At 38.0% G+C, this 20,419-nt stretch overlaps 1 protein-coding gene across 1 annotated transcript in view; it reads right to left on the reverse strand.

Annotated features, from left to right (window-relative positions):
* Positions 1–1,553: 1,553 nt before the first annotated feature.
* The window catches only part of ifngr1l (interferon gamma receptor 1-like), a 37,770-nt gene continuing 18,904 nt past the window's right edge, over positions 1,554–20,419 (reverse strand). The window contains exons 2-7 of the mRNA XM_036573682.1: positions 15,117–15,234; positions 13,294–13,472; positions 12,845–12,978; positions 7,493–7,670; positions 7,166–7,296; positions 1,554–4,266 (exon numbers count right to left, since the gene is read on the reverse strand). Coding sequence (XP_036429575.1) covers positions 3,946–4,266; positions 7,166–7,296; positions 7,493–7,670; positions 12,845–12,978; positions 13,294–13,472; positions 15,117–15,234 — 1,061 coding nt within the window. The 3' untranslated portion in view covers positions 1,554–3,945. The remainder of the gene's footprint in view (positions 4,267–7,165; positions 7,297–7,492; positions 7,671–12,844; positions 12,979–13,293; positions 13,473–15,116; positions 15,235–20,419) is intronic.

Consider the following 20,419-nt stretch of genomic DNA (forward strand, 5'->3'; position numbering starts at 1 on the left):
AAGGCATGGGAATGAGATGATTAAGTCGTGGCCACGACTTAGTAAAATGTGGGAACGGGATCCTAATGCGTGGCCACGACTTAGTAAAATGTGGGAACGGGATCCTAATGCGTGGCCACGACTTAGTAAGCCATGATCTCGTCCCCACGCCTTACTAAGTCATGGCCACGACTTAATCATGTCATTCCCACGCCTTACTAAGTCGTGGCCACGCATTAGGATCTCGTTCCCACGTGTTAATAAGGCGTGGCCATGCATTATTTTTATTTACACAGGGTGTCATCGTCAGGGCTCCACAGTCTTCCGTTCTCGACTGTCTAAAAACGAAAATAATATGTATGGAGCCCTGATGATGACATCCTGTATAAATAAAAATGATGCGTGGCCACGCCTTACTAACATGTGGGAATGAGATCCTAATGCGTGACCACGACTTAGTAAGGCGTGGGAATGAGATCACGGCTTACTAAGTCGTGGCCATGCATTAGGATCCCGTTCCCACGCCTTACTAAGCTGTGGCCATGCATTATTTTTATTTATACAGGATGTCACCAGCGGGGCTCCATAAACATACAATATTAATCGCTCTCGTTTATGTTTGATGCACGGACAAGGTAGAAAAAGCCAAGTAAAGCATTAATAAAAGTCCCGCTCATGTAAGTTATGGCAGCTGCGTTCTCCAATATATATTATTGAACATAATGATGAGTTCGTTCTTTTTACACTTAGTGCTGTTCATCACTGCACGACCAAGATCAGAATATCTTCATAGAAGCAATAAGTAATGCATTTCTGGAAAAAGCTGGGGAAAAGATGCAGCTTTTCCATCTCCATCTCTGGCTGCAGCATCAGATTATTGACTTTGCATCTAAAAATATTCATTATTTATTTCAAAAATATTTATTATTTATTATAACATTAATTATTAATATATCATGCTATTGTTATCATGCATTATCTTCTGGTAGGCTGCCCTGGCAAACAGCCTGCAAGAACCATCTAGGGGCTGGTTTGATGAGACAGGGATTAAGCTTAGGTCTTCTGAAAAAGTACTGATTTACTATCTCAATGACTTACAAATCATTTTGATATACTTTGATATACTGTGTTGAAATAATAAGTAAATAATGAGTATAATTCTAGAAATTACTTATTTCTAGAAATATATAATGTCATTATTTTGACATACCAAGCCATTATTTTGGGAAAATAAGCAATTATTGTGAGATGCCTGGTCAATACTTCGACAATATCATTATTTTAAGATACTAATTGAATATTTCAAGAAAGTAAATCATTATTTTGGGATACTACATCAATATTTTGTCATACTGCTGCCAACCAACAGTCTAGGGGGCTATTTCACAAAGCAGGATTTCTCAGTTAACCAGATAACTTAAGCCCAAAGAGGACGACTGTCCAATAGGAACGTCCCTCAGCTCTTTCCTATTGAACAGGCTTGACTTTGGGCTTAAGTTATCTGGCCAACTGAGCAACCCTGCTTTGTGAAACACCCCCAAGTATATGAAAAAAGAAAACAACTACAAGGCGAATAGGAAAGAATGGGTTTATTTCAGAGAGCAGAGTGAAGAGTACAGGTCACCAAAAGCAGTACAAATGGCCGGGTTGTTGCAGGGACGGTTCCTGGTGGAGATAATCTTAGGATTCACCTGCCACATCGTCAGCATTGCTCATCAAAGACAGCATAGAAAAAATGTACATATTGTGATTAACGTGCCCAACAATCTAATTATCTTCTTGTAGGCTGCCCTGGCAAACAGCCCTCAAGAACCATCTATAGGCTGGTTTGATGAGACAGGGATTAAGTTTAGGTCCTGGACTAAAGTGCAAAGCCAATGGCGAACCACTGGGAATTTTCCTTAGTCTAGGATTAGGCCTAATCTGGGTTTTGGGAAACCAGCCTATGAAGTAACAGTCTGATATAGTCTCTGCAAAAAGAGCTGGACAGAAACAGAAAATCACCCCACTTGTACAAAAATACCCCAAAGCACAAGCTTCATCATACACATATATACTAATGACAACAACGTCAAGAAAACTTGTCTTACACCTAAGGTGCAACATGCAAAAGTGCTGAAATATTTAGTCATTAAGAAATGTGAAGCAGCACAGTACTCGGACTCTGCTGTAATACGTGCGATGAATGTTATTGTTTCTTATGGAGGAGAAATGTATGTAAGGCCGTGAGTGGAAACGAGTTCTTTGTTTAGGGTTATATAAGAAGGCAAATACACAGGACACACAGAGCAGAACTCCCCACTCGTGGCCACGTGGACTAGTTTGCAGACCGTGTTTACGGTGGGGTGCAACATTTCACAGAACAGCTTTAAGCCTAACAAATTCATCATATATATACATACATATATATATAAAAACGGGAACGTCTGCAGGACGTTCTGAGAGTAATTGCAAGTATTCACAAAGCCTGCTGAATCACTTAAATTCAGGACAATTTCTTGCGAGCAGCTGTCTGACTTATTTGTTGCAGTTTTCTTTGCAGCACTCGTGGTGAACGCCAGCCATCAGGCTATCAGGCTATTGGGCTCAGTCCAACTAATTCAAGTGAAAGTGTAACAGGCAAGCCTTTTCAAGGCATACAGAGCTGTAATAGCCTTTTTTTTGGATTTAGTGACCAAAGCAGTGACTTTAGCTGTCGGTAATCACTTGGCACACATGCTGATACACAAATGGCTGATATTCATCATTGACAAGGCGGATGGAAAAACCTTTCTAAGTGAATATCCTCCGTAGAGTACCTATTTCTGCAAAATCTAATGCACAATTACTATTTATTTGCTGAATTTAACTTTTTTATACAAAAGTAAATGTCTAAATCTCTTTGCCATAAATGATGTTTTAGCACATTTTCATTAGAAAAATCAACAAATCAAACATGATTCGACTGGGGGTGCTAAAATGTTTGCATATAATTGTGTCCCTCTAAACTAGTATTGAGGACCAGTAGTGGCTGGAATCAACTAATGGCTTACAGCCAGTCAAACTCTCAGAGTTTAAGAATTTTTTTCTCCCTTTTTGTTTCCAATGACAATCATTTTTCCAAACAGCTATTCCTGAACTAACACTAAAGATTTAAAAACAATTCAAAGAAACAATATTAACGTCATGTGCACATACTAAATGTAAAAGTAAGCCTTGTTCTGGAAGAAAAAGTAACATGTCAAACTCAGCTTGGTTCATGCATTCCTTTTTGTCAGAAAGAAAATTCAATTATTTTAAGCAACACCTGCTTTAACAACGCTTTAAGGTTTGTGATTTGAACCTGGCATCCAACTTTCGGTCATTCTGTATTTCGTTGTAAAAGGATACTGTCCATGTGGTAAAAGCCTGGATCTGCAGTCATACTGTTGGAATGCAGCTGGAACTGTTCCACTGTTTCCATGATCATTTCGTAACTTTTTAGGCCTCATTCCAGTAGCTGGTAGCTACCAAAGGCAGAAACAATATTAACAGCTTAGCCAAGCTGCTTAGTGTGAACTGCCAAGTCTGTGTAACTTATGCACTGTGCCATTATCATAAGCAAACGCTACCATTTTTTGGTTTCTGAATAGAAAAAAAAATACATCAAGATTTATGAACATCACTGTTTTTCATGCCAGCTAAGTGTACATAACACAAGTAAAGGATGCAAATATTGGAAAAAATCGGACCAAAAGTGACAGAATTAAACAGACATTAGTAAATCTGCTATTGCCTAAGCATGACAATCTGATATTGCTCATATTCTAGTGGATGGTCCTATCACTATGAATGCAGTGAGATTAAGTGTATGTCATAAAAAGCGCACATTTAGGAGTTTTTGGGACAGTCTCGAAGACGGCGAACTCAAGTGCTGGACTGGTTTCCTTAGTCCATTCGTTGCTTAACCTCACCATTAACTTCAGAGGTCTCACTTGGGCCACTTAATCATGGACGGTAAGCCTCCACTGTGTCTCCAGGGCTCATCTCCAGAGGAAACTTTTGGCAGTCGTAACCTGAGAAACTGTCCGAGAAGCCATTAGAATCGTCGTCCTCCTCACTGCCGCTGTGCTCCTGGTCCTCCAACGACTCCACGTTAGTAGTGGGCTGGACAGGAAAGTGAGTAATCTCTGCAGCAGGAGTCAGGCTGGTGCAGATGGACATGACATCATCTGGGGTTATCAGCAGAGGAGTGTGGCTTATAGATCTGACCTCAGACACAGTCGGCCGCTCAGGATCCATAACAGACGAATCGGTTTTCACCATGCGCTGCAGGAGAACCGTGGAGAACAGAGTTAGTTTCCAGTTTTTTGCAGTGTGGATAAATAAAGATCTCTATTGAACAGTGGAATTACTGAAAGAGACGAGCTGCTACAGAAAAAGTGTGGATGTTCAGGTACATATCAGTCAGATTTACAATCAGAGAATGCATGCAGAGCATCCACCAATACTGTACATTCTCCTACTATCAATAATTATGTTTACATGCTCATGGATTGTTCAATATTAGTCTGACTATGGCTGTTTTCACACCTAGTTGGTTTGCTATAGTTTGCTCCAGAGTTCGAGTTTCTGTGAAATTGTATGTTTTTCATTTAGTAAATTTGGTTTCATATTGCAAATGGTTGAAGTGCACCAAATTATACATGTGGGCAGTCTTTGCGGTCTTTCATTGGTCAGAAAATTAGTAGGAATACAGGTGCTCTATTAATAATAACAATAATATTTATCATCGATCAATCACTCAATCAAATCAGTAAGGCAGATTTCATACAGGTAAACCATAAGGTTTAATACCAATGCATTTACTTACAAGCTGTCATTCTGGCAGTTACCAGTAGAGTACAGATCTTAATAAACACTTAATTTTATTGAGGTTTTTCAAATGTACATACACTACTGGCCCTTAGACTATGTTCACATTGCAAGCCTCATTCCTCAATTCCAATTATATTGCTCAGATGCCACTTTTCTAACTTTATGGTTCACAATTGTGTAGGTAAGTGATTCAAATCTGTCATTAATATGAACAAATCTGAATCCTGAAATGACCTTCATGTGCAAATTCTAATCAATAACGTCACATGAATGAACCACATATGCCGTAAACAAACTAACCAGCAGAAAAAGCCTTTGTAACAAAGACAGTTTACTCTGAGCGGCTCTCAGCTGTTCATTATGAACGAAAGCAACAAAGGATCAGTGTTTATTATTGTCAAGTTTGGTGCTGCTGCCAAATCAACACTGAATAATGGTGCATGCGCAGTAATAAATAAATAAATAAATAAATAAACACATAAATAAATAAAAACAACGACCGAATTTGAAAAAACTCTTAATAAGGGGTTCTTATTAAGGTCCACGGACATGTATCCAATCTAGTACCACATATAAAAGTGCTTCAGATTCAAAGTAATCGGATTTGCATGTCCACACAGCTCTGAAAATATCAGATTTGTCACGTTAAGGCAAAAAACTGGATCTGTGTCACTGAAGTCTGCCAATGTGAAAGTAGCTTCAGAGCGCTTTATCAGAACAAGTGTGAATGCTGGCATGCGAATTATGAAGCGCTCTAAATCTGGTTTTGGTCTGCTTCCAAAAAAACTCTCAGGCGGTAGGTGTGTGTGTGTGTGTGTGCTATATCATTATATATATATATATATATATATATATATATATTATATATATAGATGATTTGGATAAAATATCTAATTGCAATTTTTATGACCAATATTTAAATTATGGCTAGTGAACCTATTTCTTTGGCCAAGAATGTCAGTAAATACACGTTTTTCTGGCTTGAGCCTGAAATGCCATCATGCAGTTCACAAGCTTCCTGTTAACAGGTTAAATTTCCCCATTTAAAAGACAGCGTTACGACAATATAAGCGGTAAGTAAAATTGCAGCTCTCGTGATTTGGAAATTACACTCCTTTAAATTGTGATTGTGATATAAAAATGATTCATCTTTCAGCCCTAGTATAGTATTGCATTGTGTACTGCATACAATATACAGATTGAATATACATAGGTGAATATGGAACGAACAGTCGTTCATTTTTCATGCGTCCATGAGCACTGAATCAAATTATAGAACAGAGGCTGGGGCACTTTAAAGCCTTATAGAATGTGAGATACACACACACACATACACACACACACACACACACACTTCACACATCAATTATATTAGGCATTCATACATTACATTTTTAAAAGCTTTATAAAAGCTGTAAGACACTCTTGACTCTGCATTTTCACAGCGATTTCGGTGATTTCACCCCGCTTTGCATCATGAAAATATCACATGGCCTCTCGTAGCTTATTGCCATACACGTCTAAAAAAGATGGTTCTCTGAGGGTTCTTTAGTAAAGGGAATGGTTCTATATAGAACTATGAGTTGTATATAGAACCATTTCATGTTAAATGGTTCTTTGTATGGTAAAATGGTTCGTCAAATTGATGGGGAATGTGTTCTATATGGTTCTATACATAACCTTTTTGAAATAATTGCTTTGATTTCTATTGTTGGAAATATTCAATGAATAACCACAAATAGTTCATCTGTGTGTTTCCTTCAATTATTTTAAAATCACAATGATATATGCATATATTAGATATAAGATATTTCATTAAAAATCCCAATTTTATCCCTGTTTGAGTATATTTTAACTGTAAATATACTCATAAGTAAGCATATTTACAGTACAAACCTTGTCAGCGAAGTCTGAGAGAAAAAAAACAAAAACAAAAAAAAACAAAGTAATTGTTCATTAATTGTAATCGAGGTAAAATGTTTAATTAATCGTGATATTGATTTGAGGTCAGATCGCCCAGCACTACTCACGGTTCTAAATAGAACCACTGCCTTTACTAAAGAACCCTTGAAGAACATCAGATACCAAATACATCCACAAAACTCACAAACTCAGTTAAGACAGTTAAACAAGACTACCTAGATTACCTGTATCCCACCTTACACACCCAAATACCTCAAACGGTGAAAAAATTATGTACAGTTACCTGTACAAGTTTAATTTTATTGAGGTTTTCCATTTTATATACACTTCCTGTGTCCTTATATATAATAATACATATATCATTAATAATATATTGTTATTATTATTATTATTATTATTATTATAAATTCGTTAGCACAGAGCTTACCAAGAATTTGTTGATTATTGCACTCTGGGAATCAGATCCGGTCACCTTCGTGTACATCATTGCTCCAGCTGCTATGAATATCAGAAGGACTCCAACTCCAGTGCACACCAAAGTGGTTATAAGAGTTACATCTGTAATACATTTAAAAAGCGCTTTTTTAACACAGTCTTTAAAATGAGGCATAATATCTTGTGGGGAGGGGGAGAGAACAGATTGATAGGTTTTTAATCAGACTGAAATGGGCTGATCAGTTCTGCTAATCATGTTCCTACTGAATACAGGGGTCAGAATCTTTGACGAGAACACAAGATAAAGAAGGGATCGTACCAGGGTTACTGGACGAAGGGATGGTGGGACTGCAGACTTCTCTTGAGGTTTCTATAGGTATGCTGCTGATCGTCGCTTTGAGATGGACACTGAAGCAACGGCCGTAAAGATGTTCAGGAATGTGCATCATCCCTGTGCACTGTTCGTCTAAAGAACACTCACCTTCGCCACACTCTGTCTGTTTCAGGAAAATATATGAAAAAAAAAACAAAACAAAACAAAACATTAATTACCCATCAACACACATATGCTTCTAAATATCAGTTCACCTCACGCAATGATATATCCAGTGAGTATGTCTACCATGATCTATTAGCAAAAACTTGGGCTGCAACACAAATTGATTAAATCGATAATGCTGATAAAAAAATAATAATAATTCAATCTTGTTACTGAGTGTTTGGCTTGACAGCTAAATTTAATACATTTAATACACATTATATCAATTAAAAGAAAATACAGACAGCAGAGACTGCAGTGCAGAGTGGTGCACAGCCCAACAAGTCAAAAATATGGAAACACTTCACTTTAACATTGTCGAAAAGATGTTTTTTGTGAATTGTGTGAATCCGAGCACGACTTTGGCTGAAGTCAATCAGTTGTATTTTGAAACTGTTCGTCTATACTTAACGGCTAAATTATGCTAGTCCGTGACCAGGGCTGCATTTTCAATACAGTTTTGTCCTGTGTTTTTGTCCTCCTGCCCACAAAACAAAAAAAGGTCTCTAAAAAAATTAGCTTTTGGAAAATATTCTCCTCAACAGAGACATTTAAAATTTTCTCTGTTTTTATTTTGGTGTGGATAGGTAAAAAAAATAAAAATAAAATACCTTTAAGAAAGCACTGCTCTCCTGCACATGCTCAGTACTGCAGGACTGTGCATGTCTTAACAATTCAGGTTTAATTAAGATGCTGCTGTCTGTAAGCTTTGCTTTATTATTAGCAGGAAAATTCTGTACTTTGTGTTTGCACCTTTAAAACCCATTAAGATAGCATTTTCAAGAGCAACACATGGGATCTGCAGCTATGCCCTTGATAATCTGTTTTTTTTTGTAAATAATATTTGCTTGTATTAACGCTTGTATTTTGTTTTAATTTTACCCGATTTTCTCCCCAATTTAGTCGTCTCCAATTCCACCCGCTACTTAGGACTCCCCCAATCACACGATGCTATCAACGCTAGGAGGGTGAAGGCTAACACAGGCTTCCTCCGAGACCTGTGAAGCCAACCACCGCTTCTTTTCGAACTGCCGCTCACGCAACGTCACTGGACAGCCGAACGCGCTCGGAGGAAAGCGCCAACCACCAGATCTGTTACGTCAGCTAACAGACGCCTGCGCTGACTAGCATCACGCTGAGTGATGGGGGGATAAGGAGGGGCCATCCTACCCACCCAGAGAGAGCGAGGCCAGTTGTGCTCTCTCGGACTCCTGGCTACGGACGGCTGTAGAGCTATTTAATTTTTAATTACTGACAAACTAATGACGGCACTATCAATATCATCGCTAGTGGCAGCCTTAGTAAATTCAGTGCTTCCTAAAAAATGTCTATAAATGTTCAGAAGAATGAAAATGGCCACTAAGACACAAATCAAGCATTTGTTTAAAACAAACAATCAGTAATCAAACAAACACACTCATGCTTATCACTTTATCACCATAGAGGGCGCCAGAAGACTCTGATCATCTGCTTACTGAAACACACGCACACAGATTCCTGAATTTTAGGCCATGGAAGGAAAAGAAGCTCAAACTGAAAGCAAGACTGGGAAAGGAGACGAGTTCTGTCTAAAAGTCCCAGAGAACACAGTGTAAAATATCAATAATGTCTATTATACTAAAATTGAAATGTTACACAGGGAGATTCACTCAGAAGAGGCCTCGAATATTCTGTAATAACTCTCTCTAGGATGACGCGATGTGAACAAAACGATGTGATCCTCAGTATATGGAGCCTCGAACAAGCCGGGATGCCCCTGCGTCGGAGCGATGAGGTAGGCGCCGGACAGCCGCCGCGGCGTTTAACCTCTCTAACGCTTGCCAATATGCTCAGTAACATGGAGCGCCGCATTGAAATGTGTCTGGCAGAAAACGGAGATCACTTCCAGCATCGCATGTAATGCAATTGATTATACATACATCAAGATATTTAGCGGATTTTTTGGTTCAGATTGGTTCTTCCTAACAGAGTTACAGCAGAATATCCGGGGCCTCTTTCGAGTGAATCTCCTTGTATTAGTTTGAATAAAAACACAAAACACAGAAACAATAAAACTCGTCTTTCAGATTCAGACCTATCTGAGAACTGTCTGGACGTGGCCTAATATTCTGATGAACACACACGACTGACAGCCTGCTACACTGCCCAGGTTCTCAATATACAGGTGGCGTTATAAACACCTCTGTGTCCTCTCACTAACACCTTACTCAGCTTTTATACCGCAACGTCTTAAAAGTCCCAGAGAACACAGTAAAATAACTGAATGTTTTATGATACTGAACTTGAGTGTTATCTTAAACATCCAGCAAAGCTTGAATGAAGAATATAAGATATAAATGCAATAAAACAGGACTTAAAAACTGCTGATGATTTAGCTAAGAACTGTGTGGGTGTGGCTAATGAGTAGCTTGATTGACAGCTCTCTGTCCAACACTCCTAGCCCGCTCCGCCCCTCATACAGAACTAAAAATGATCAACCAGCTTTTGTGATGGTAACTGAACCACAAAGTCACAGACGAACAGACGTGCAGGCAGACATATGAATGGACGGACGAAGAAACGGATGGACGAAGCTACACGTGAATGATGAAACGAACAGACATGCAGACGGTTGGGCGGATGGACAAAGAAGTGGACGGATGAAGCAACGATTAAATGAAGGAACAAATAAACAACGTTGGTGTTGGATAAACGAATGACGGGCGACAGGTAGGTACAGACAGGTGGTCTAGCTTGCCAGCTTTTGGTTATGCTGGGTTAGCTTTAGCTTGCAAAGTGTCTCTGACTCTAAAACGACGTCAGCCCTGTGATTGGTCAGGGGAATGCTTAAGGAAGCGTTACTCAAGATTAAGACTGCCCAGTTTACATCGAGAGGAGAGAAATATGGTGAAATATATCAATCATTTACTGGTCATTGGAACATTATTCAAAGTGTGCACTTAGTAAACTGTTTACTGTTTGCCTGCAAGAACAAGATTAACCTCTTTAAAAAGAAAACACAGATTGTGGTTCTTTGGTTCTTATTCAACACCAGAATACTTAAAGGGGGTCAAATTCAAACAATGAAGTGTCATTTTTGAAATATTTTACGAATAAAAAGGTTTAATCCCTTGATATTACATGTATTCCTCAAAAATTTGGTTTGTGAGCCCCACTAATGTCACTTACATTTTTCTCGGTCATCTGAAAAAAAATTACATTCTTGTAAGAATAGTCTTCATAAAAGGGGTTAAAATGGCCCCTTTGTATTTCCTACAGATTTTTCAAGATCAAAAGATATTTTTATACATAACTACCAGTCTTTATAAAAGGGTCAGTTCAGTTACTGTGATATCTTGTTTTAAACTGATAGCTTATTTTCCATTTATCAAAAATTTAATTTCTAAAAAACATTTCATCACTTGATAAGCCTCTCCCATACATCCCATTTCATCCTGGATCAATTGCTGTCAGAGCTGATACTCAACTGTTCATGTTAAATGGAAGTTTTGTCTACAAACACTAATTTTTAACTCAGAAAATACGACCAAAAGATTTTGAAACATATATATTCAGATATTTTAAAATCAGCTAACTAGCAAACTTTTAGAGCCAATATTAAATAACGAGCTTATTTTAGTAAGTTAGCTTGGTAACACTAGCTACACGCACATACTAATCAATAGTGTTATGTGAATGAACCTCATGCGTCATTAACAACTAACAGACTAACTAAACAGACCAAATTAACGAGCCTTCCCCATGAAGATCATTAGTGCTGAACAACTCTCAGCAGTTCATTATTAGAGCAAGACGAAGGCGAAAAAGGATCAGATGATTTGCTTTTGCTTTTTTAACGTATTAACTTCTGTTCGCCGCTGCAGCCACGTTAATGCTGCGTGAACACGCAGTGAAAAGAGAACACATGAATTCTGATCCAAGCATTCTCATTAAGGTCGCATGGCCACAAGTCGGATATGGATCTGATCTAGGACCACAAGAAAGTGGCTCAGATCTCATTTGAAAAGATCAAAATTTCGTCTCCACACAGCTCCGAAAACACCAGATCCGTGTCAAATTAAGGCAAGAAATGGTAACATGAATGCAGCCTGAATAATATTGATTATCCATAAGTCAAAAGTTCTAATACATTTAATACAGTTCAGTTTAGCCGTGTTCACACTTAACATCCGTTTCGAGTGATCTGATCATAAGTGGATAGCAAGGCGTGTAGCTGTTCACACCTGGCATTTCCATCCGTCTCCAGCGATTGGACTTTCGTGACTGAAGGAAGGTACGACCCACATTTACTACGTCCGTCTCTCACTGCGTTTGTTGCCAGATAAAAATATACTGCAAGCCGTGTTCGTGTAAATGAAAGGCTGTTACAAACGCTTAGAAACCACATGAACCGCTAATATGACTGTAAACAAAGGGCAGAGGAAACGAAAAATTTAGCTACAGCAGCTGCTTTCATCTCTCCTGTGACGATGCAGCTGATTAAGGAGGTCCTTTGCTGCTGTTAAAGACACGTCAAGATGCTTTAGGTCACGCGTTGCTGACCATACCTGAAGGCAGTCTGAGTGACTGGATCACAGTGTGTCTCCAAGAGGCACTGCACCCTGTTTACACCTGTAGTTACCTCTTTCCACTTGTGATCGGACCAACCAGGACGCATGTTAATGCTAAGTGTGAACAGGGCCTTTGACCCCCTTTATGCATTCGAGTAGGTTTTTTGGGGTCTTACGTTCAAGGGTTAATATACATGAGCTATTTATTGGGCTATTTATTATTTATTGGAAAGTTATTCACAGAAACCAAGTTCTCTGGGACTTTAAGAAAACATATAATGTGACAATGCTTAAATCATGTTTTGGTATCTGGTTCTCTTTTTGGTCTGCTCACTTTACCACAGATGTGATGTTTTTCTAATTAAAAGTACGCAGCGGAAGTACTGAGAGAAAAGATACCATTTCAGAATTATTCTCTCAGGCTGATTGTACATCTCTAGTTTTTCTCATGTCAGACTTGCTCAGTGATGTGTAGGAAGAGAAGGCTCAAATCTTATGCTTTTCAGTCTTAAAAGAAGCTTAAAAAAAAGGCTATAACGGTCTTAAAAAACTGAATTCTGATTGGGGCGTGTTGTTACCTTACCTCATTACATGTGACTTTATAGGTGAAGTTTTCATTCAAACTATCAGAACCGTAGACGTCGTAAGGATGATCAAAAGACAGTTCGAAACTGTGTTGCAAGGCCAAAATATCTACGTCTGGAAAATCCACCACACCTAGAACAAAAGACATGTAAACGATACTGTCAGCACCCCACAGAATAACATCAGGTTACAGAATATACATACCATCATTAAGCACATTTAATTATCGTTATTACTATTATTTTATTCATACAGTACTTTTCATGCTTTACAGACAGGTGATAAAGCTTAACAATAAGACAAGACAAAATAGAAATGTGTGTGTGTGTCTATATATATATATATATATATATATATATATATATATATATATATATATATATATATATATAGACACGTGCTTATTCATTGCATTGGTTCTATAAGGTCCTCAGGGTTTTCACTTACACTCGGTCAAAAAGGGAAAGTCTTGGCTGTACGTGAACTTTACAACTTCAGATGATCCGGTGTTTTCAGATCCATTCAGCCAAGCTTCTACATACACATCATATGCATTTTCAGCATCATCTGTGTAGTTAGAGATATCTAGGTAGTTCTGAGTTGTTGTCAAAACTGGAGGTTGTTCTCTGTAGACAATCAAAGAAGACCTGGTTAACATTATTAATAAGCACTATCAAATTCAAGCCAATAACAGTGGGATCATGATTTGTGTCAAACATGAATCAGAATAAAGTCTGAATGTTTTGTATGGCTTGTTGCATTTGTTTTTGTTTTTTTAAAGTAATGCTAAACTTTTTGTTAGAAAACAAATGTACATAATATCTACTCGTATCAGTGATCTTGCTCTATTAAAAAAGTTAAAAGTAAGAAATACAAAATAATGTACAAGGTTCACAATAATATTTACCTTTACGGCATTTGGCAGACACTTTTCTCCAGAGTTACTTACAATTTGATCATTTTTACACAGGAAGGCGAAAGTGGCATTAGGAGAGGGCAGACTGTGCTAATATATACTGTGGACAGCATTTCAGGCACCTCCAGCACAACTGGTGCCTTTTCTATTTCCTAATAACTATTCATCCAATCTGGTCTTCATAAAACACATAAATAAAACAAGCTGAAACTTTTGCACAGTACTGCCTGTACTCACTAGCTAGTGAGCGTGACAGACGCAGTCACGAACAAATGAACCTTCCTCTGAGAGTTTATTCCTAGTTCTCCAACACCAAGACTGTGTTCTACTTTTGACTAATCATGCAAACAAAATGACACTCTTTGTGAAACTCAGGCAGGATATTAGAAAGCACAGTGTTTGGTAAGGGTGAGCAATATGATGAAATTTTATCATTGTGATAAATTTGGTCACAATATGCTTTTCTGAGCATATCATGATATTGTTAGTACTTAAAGAAAACTGAAGAATTGCATGTTAAATTACAAAGTGAGCATCTTTAGTGCAGTTTAATTGGATTTAATGCAGTACAGTGAGAACAAAAATGATTTTACTCTTACTTTTTTTTTATGTGGCACTGCTGGAGCTTTTTAGTCTGTACCAATTTATCAAACTCAAACCTATCAAAATCAAGACTAAATATCGTGATCTGCCATACTGCCCAATCCTAGTTTTATTCATTTATTTTTTCAAATATATGCATTGCTGCATTTTTGGAATTGTAAATATTTGTGGCTATGCTAGTTTAAAGGACAGCCCTAAACATGCACAAAACAAACGGCTAAAACCTTTGCCCCACATTGTAGTACATTTACTCCGTCATCATGGTTAAAAAAAAAAAATCCACCTCAAATAGTTCATTTACTGTTAACTAACTAAAAAAAACAAAAAAAAAAGGTTTTGTTTCTCACATTTTATTCTTTCCAGTCGTAATTTTAACACTCAGCAGTTTGGTCAGTAAGGGGAGCAACGAACTCACTGCTCAACCTCAACCTCGTGAGCCACTGAATGCTGCCATTTTATTGTTTTATTCCCTACTGAAAACTCTGCATGAATTAGGGCATGCTTTATGCAAATAATATGTAAATGAGGTGCCGGTAGACTGGCACTTGATTTCACGCACAGAAGATGATTCTGATTCGTTATTTTGCTCAAAAATCAGCTCATGTCCATGTTGTGCAAAAGGTTCACGAATCAGACACAGTAGTTTGTAGAATCATTAAAGACGATAAATCTGTGCTTTTTTTTTTTTTACACAACTTTGACGAATAAGATGAACAAGTTGGTAGATTTAATATCATGTGAGCTAACGTACCCTCTGTAGACCAGAATTCTCACAGCAAATTCCGGGTTTTGACTTTGGTCAGTGTAGTTCCAGTAGATGATGTTTTCAAAGTTGTGACAGCTGACGGTGACGTTAGTTGGAGGAGGAACTGCGTAGAGGGGGAAATCAGCAATGTAAGTACGACAAATATTCACCATCAAAAAAAACTAAGAACGAAAATATACAGCTCTGCACACATAAGAAAATTATGTTTAAAAAACTGATTATCTGGTTTGTAAACATTTATTTGCTCAAAAAACAGTACTATAAGAATAAATACAAAAAATTACAAAATTACAAAAATCACAATAAGTGGTGATTTTCTGACTATCAATGTTCATTTATCCATTTCCAAACCCTCTCCTTGTGGCAGCCCGTACTACCTGTAGTTACACCTAATACCTAGTTTACTAATTAATCCTTCATCAAATTAAAACACGTGCTGCTCATAAAATTTAACAAATCCATGATGGGGCCACTGAGGAGAAATCTAGAACCAAACATTTTTCCTTTTTGTTTTTTTCTGTATTACTTCTCACGTTCTTCAGTGTTTTAATAAGAAAAAATGCATTTACTGCTGTCTGAAATAATGTGCCAAAGACGTTGGCACAGCACTGTATATAGAGTAAAAGCAGTGTAATATTTATTTGTCAAATTTTCTTTAAAACTTAAAGAAAAAAAAAGAGTTATTATACAACAGTTAGTTCCGGCCACGCAAGCTGATTGGTTGAGAGGCATTCTAACCGTGCTGTTATTTCACCATAACATCACAGGTTTTTCACAAACACTATCACTCCGCTGAGACGCCGTTGCTAAGCAACGACTTTGACAGCTGTAGGAGACGCTCAAGCCATTTTACTTCTTACTTTGCCACAAACAGAAAATGGACACTTTTAAGATCACATTTGACCGACAGCCGATTTGTTCAGACTCTGAAGATGAGACGACACTAAATTCCCAAACTGTCGTCACCACTGAGCAGCTTTTCAGTCGGCAGCTGTGACAGAAGAACAGCTAAACAACCTGGAATCAGCCAGAAATGAACCCAACACCATTCGCCAAACTAAATGGGCTGTAAGATGCTTTACAGACTGGCTGGAACAAAACAACATTAATACTGATCTGGCAAAAAATTACAAAACTGAGCTGAACTTGATATTGCGGTAGGTTTTATGGCTCAGTCGGTACTTCAAAAGGCGAGGCTTACAGCAGACTGTGCAGCGAGTGGGCGGAGCTCGTTACTCTGACGGAGCAACAAGCTGCTCGTTAAGGAACTATAATTTGGTGAAGGAACTGCGAACATTAAAACATATTAAACGCCGCGTTCACGGCCCAGTTTATTAATTTATTACTTTATTTATTTAACTGTTGTATAAAAGCAGTAGAACACTCGAGGAGTGTGTTATCGCCAATAACACCACGGCTGTGATGATCTACGGCGACCAAATCACAGCCATGATGTTATTTCGCGATAACACACAACCTCAAGGTGTGCTATTGCTTAAGCGTCACTAAAATTTAGTTTAAATAGTCATAGTCAATAATAGAGTAAAATGATGTTACAGACAGACATTTTTTCAATTGGACATATCAAATTCAATGGAAATACAATTTGACCTTTTCTGAGTATTTTTCAATGACACAGTTATACTCAGGTTTATATGTTAGAACAGAAATCCTGCTTTTTATATTTTATTCCTTAACATTTACTATTCCACTAATTCAGAGGTTACCAATTCATTTTTGTTTTTCTTTTTCATTTTTGGCTTTAGTTTCTTTCTTTTGTGTTGGTTAAGCTCCTGTACTGCTTTGTATTTTATACCACAAGTTTTTTTTTAAAGAAGAACGGAGCCAAACAACCATCTATGCCGACAGATTAACTAGGAAGTTTCACTGCCGTTCTTTCGAGGGGAATTCCAGTGATTTTTCTCTAAATTGTAAACAGAGTCATTCAGAGTGGTTTGGTGTGAAACGCTCTGTTATTGAGAAACTTGCTGATCCAGAATTGTTCACAGTGGTGGTGATAGGAACCAAACATCCACCACTAAAAACATTTTTTTCATGCCATTCATGGTGGAGAGGTACACGCAGGGCATTAACAGGTGAAATACTGTCCCCCGCCAAAATGTGTTTCCACTATTTTGTCCACTATTTCACCAGTATCAACATTCCATATAAAGCTCAGAAGACTTGTGTTGGTTCACTGGTGGTTTTGGATAGTAAATAAAATGGCTATATTTGTGTTGTAGTCATGGTGACCCCTGGTTCCTATCACCACCACTGTAAAGACATCTGAACCATTTCACACCAAACCACTCTGAAAGATTTTGTTTACATCTCAACCACCAAATTACAGTCTTGTTGAAAAATCAGTGGAATTTACCTTTAACTTATTCAGTACTTTAGTAGTTTTTTGAGCTGCAAGTTTCTACTCAAGTTGTTTTTGTGGAAAGGTACTTTTATATTTACTCAAATCATTATTTTAATTGAGTTACAATATTCAACTCAAAACAGCAGAATATGTATCTTCTATGAGCGATTACTTGAATCATTTAAATAAATAAATATTCACAAACTTGACATTCATTTTGAAAATGTGGGGGGGGGCAGCTTTTCTTCCCCCTTATTTCTATAGCTGCACACACACACACACACACACACACACACACACACACACACACACACACACACAAATAAAAAAGTAAAAGGAACAGTAATTGACAGATCACCTGTGTGAAAATACCACAGGCCTTTCGATCTGTGGTCAACTGTTCCTTAAGCATTTGCGGGAAAACACTGCGAACTGTAGGCAATTTGTAGAAAAACTGTAGGAAGAGGAGGGAGACACGATCTAGCTCAGGGTTCTCAACCTTTTCCACCCACTTATTTATCTCTAAAAAGCATGAAGGCCTGCAGCAGGAAAAAAAACACGCTTAAAAAAATATTTATTTCCCAATCGAGACAGAAAACCTGAGAATTATGACCCTAACAATAGCTTACCAATCAGATCCAACCACAGAAACCAAAATGCCACCTTAAAAAAAATGTTTGTGTCTCTACAGCTTTAGCTCCGTCCTCTCTAATGTCTCCAGCGTTTTTGGAAACGAGAGCCAGTCAAGACTGAGCTTTTGTTGTTTGTGCCACTAGATGGGGCAGAAGAGAAGATGTGATCTCTTCTTTAATTAGGGGGCCACACTTGTCGTTAAATCTGTGACCTTCTTTATAATCGCCTCCTTTGTGTTGTCTTGTACGTCCGAGGATACTGAGCTGAAATGTCATGTTTTTAGTTTAAAGAAGTCATTCTTTTGTTATGCACAGAGTAGGAGTTTAACTTTTTCTTGACAAGGAGCAAGACAGACGCTAAAATCCAGAAGAAATCCAAAAAAAATGCAATGCTGACATCCTACGTCCAACCTTACCTAACATTAGCCGTCATTTTATCAATCAGCATTTATTTGGAAGTCTGAGGTCATGGCCCAAAATATGTCCGTTTAAGCTGCAAAATCTCACATTTTGAAATTTGAACTTTAATGGGTAACTCAGCGTTGGACTGATGGAGGGAAAATGGTTACTCAGCCTGATAAAATCTACACAGGAAGCCTGACTCAATTTCCACTGCAGGAAGCAAAGAATGCACAAGTCAGTGTGCAACAAACGAGTGAAATGAATAATCCTTTGTACATCACTGTAAGAAAAGTTTTTCTTTTATGGTTATGGATTTCGTACGTCAACAAGTGAAGCTCTAAACCATAAATACCACTTCAAAACAACAAATTAGCAAAGCTTTCTTTAAATAGAGTAAAGCCAAATTGGGGATTTTGTCATGTGCATGCATTTACTTTGTTCCGAAAAGCGAAAAAGAGTTCAGTTCACATTGATGCGGACACGCTAAACAGAGCACAACACAGACAGGAAGGAACTGAATAAAAGTTTCACCTCCACGTTTTTAGGTCATGTTAGCGAGGTTACACAAATCTGCACATATGCTAGAGACACCGGTAAGCTAGTCTGGTCAAGGCTCTACTGGGGTGAACTCAAATCTGCAAAAACACGACAGCTAGAGATGCACGAAGACTCTGGAATCACACCAGCATTGGTAGATATTCACACAAAGATATCTGAGCATCGAAGGGATTTGACAGATGTTTCAAACTGATATTTGGTGATGTATTTATCGAATTTCAGTAGAGCAGTGACGCTGGGCTACTGCGCTAAAATATCTGCAATTTATTCATTTTACTGCATTTTTAGTTCTACAGAAATAAGAGAATTTCCCCGGTGTGAGACTAATAAAGGATTATCTTATCTTCTTATATTATCATATCGTATCGTACCTTATTGTATCATATTGTACCTTAACGTATCGTATCTTCTCGTATCATACATTATTGTGTCTTATTGGGTCATATTGTATCGTATCGCACATGTGGAGTAGCATTTAGCGTAGACGTTACCATGACAGCAAATATCACGCGAGTCCAGTCAGAGTGAGACGAGCAGCAGTGAGCAGCACTTGTGTTTTAAACTACTTTAAAATGATGTCAGACTCAGGAAAACGTCCTTCACATGTCCTGATTAAAGAAGGCCGAGTGGAAGACGTCGTGTTCTGAGACACATAAGCTGGACGTCCGTCCCACCGCCGTCTTTTAAAGATCAGAGCATGAACTTCGTCTCCTCTGCAGACCAGTTTCGGCTCCGCCATGTTGAACGGTATAAACTTTCACTGTGACGCGACGAACATGATCAGAACAGACTTAAACTTTCCGATTGGGAATGTAATCAGATTCAGGCGTTTACACGGATATTATTCTTCTATTTAACGGATTATTTACAGGATTGCCCACCTCAAATCTTCAATCAGATAGAAATTGTATTCCGAGTGGCCTCAATGGGACTAGACTGTTCTGCTTGAGGTGTATAAATGGACGTATTTTATTCTGATTGAGCTATTAGTCGGATTATTAACAGATTTTTAGCCTGCATGTAAACGTGGCTAGTATTTCCCGGCATATAATAGAGTGGACAGTGAGTGGACACAGTGTGTACAAACTACAGCAGCACTGCTCTGTCTGATCCACTCACATTAGTGCAACACACACAACACACCACAACCACGTCAGTGCCACTGCAGTGCTGAAAATGACAAAGACTTCGGTACAACTAGGGGTTGGCAATATGACGATATTAACCATTATCTTGATCTTGCATCATATCACAATAGGGCTGGGCAATATGATATTTTATCGTTATCATGACAAATGAGTACATCGTGGGTACCGTAAGTACAGAACACT

This window comes from Colossoma macropomum, unplaced genomic scaffold (assembly GCF_904425465.1).
Source record: "Colossoma macropomum unplaced genomic scaffold, Colossoma_macropomum, whole genome shotgun sequence".
NCBI lineage: Eukaryota > Metazoa > Chordata > Actinopteri > Characiformes > Serrasalmidae > Colossoma > Colossoma macropomum.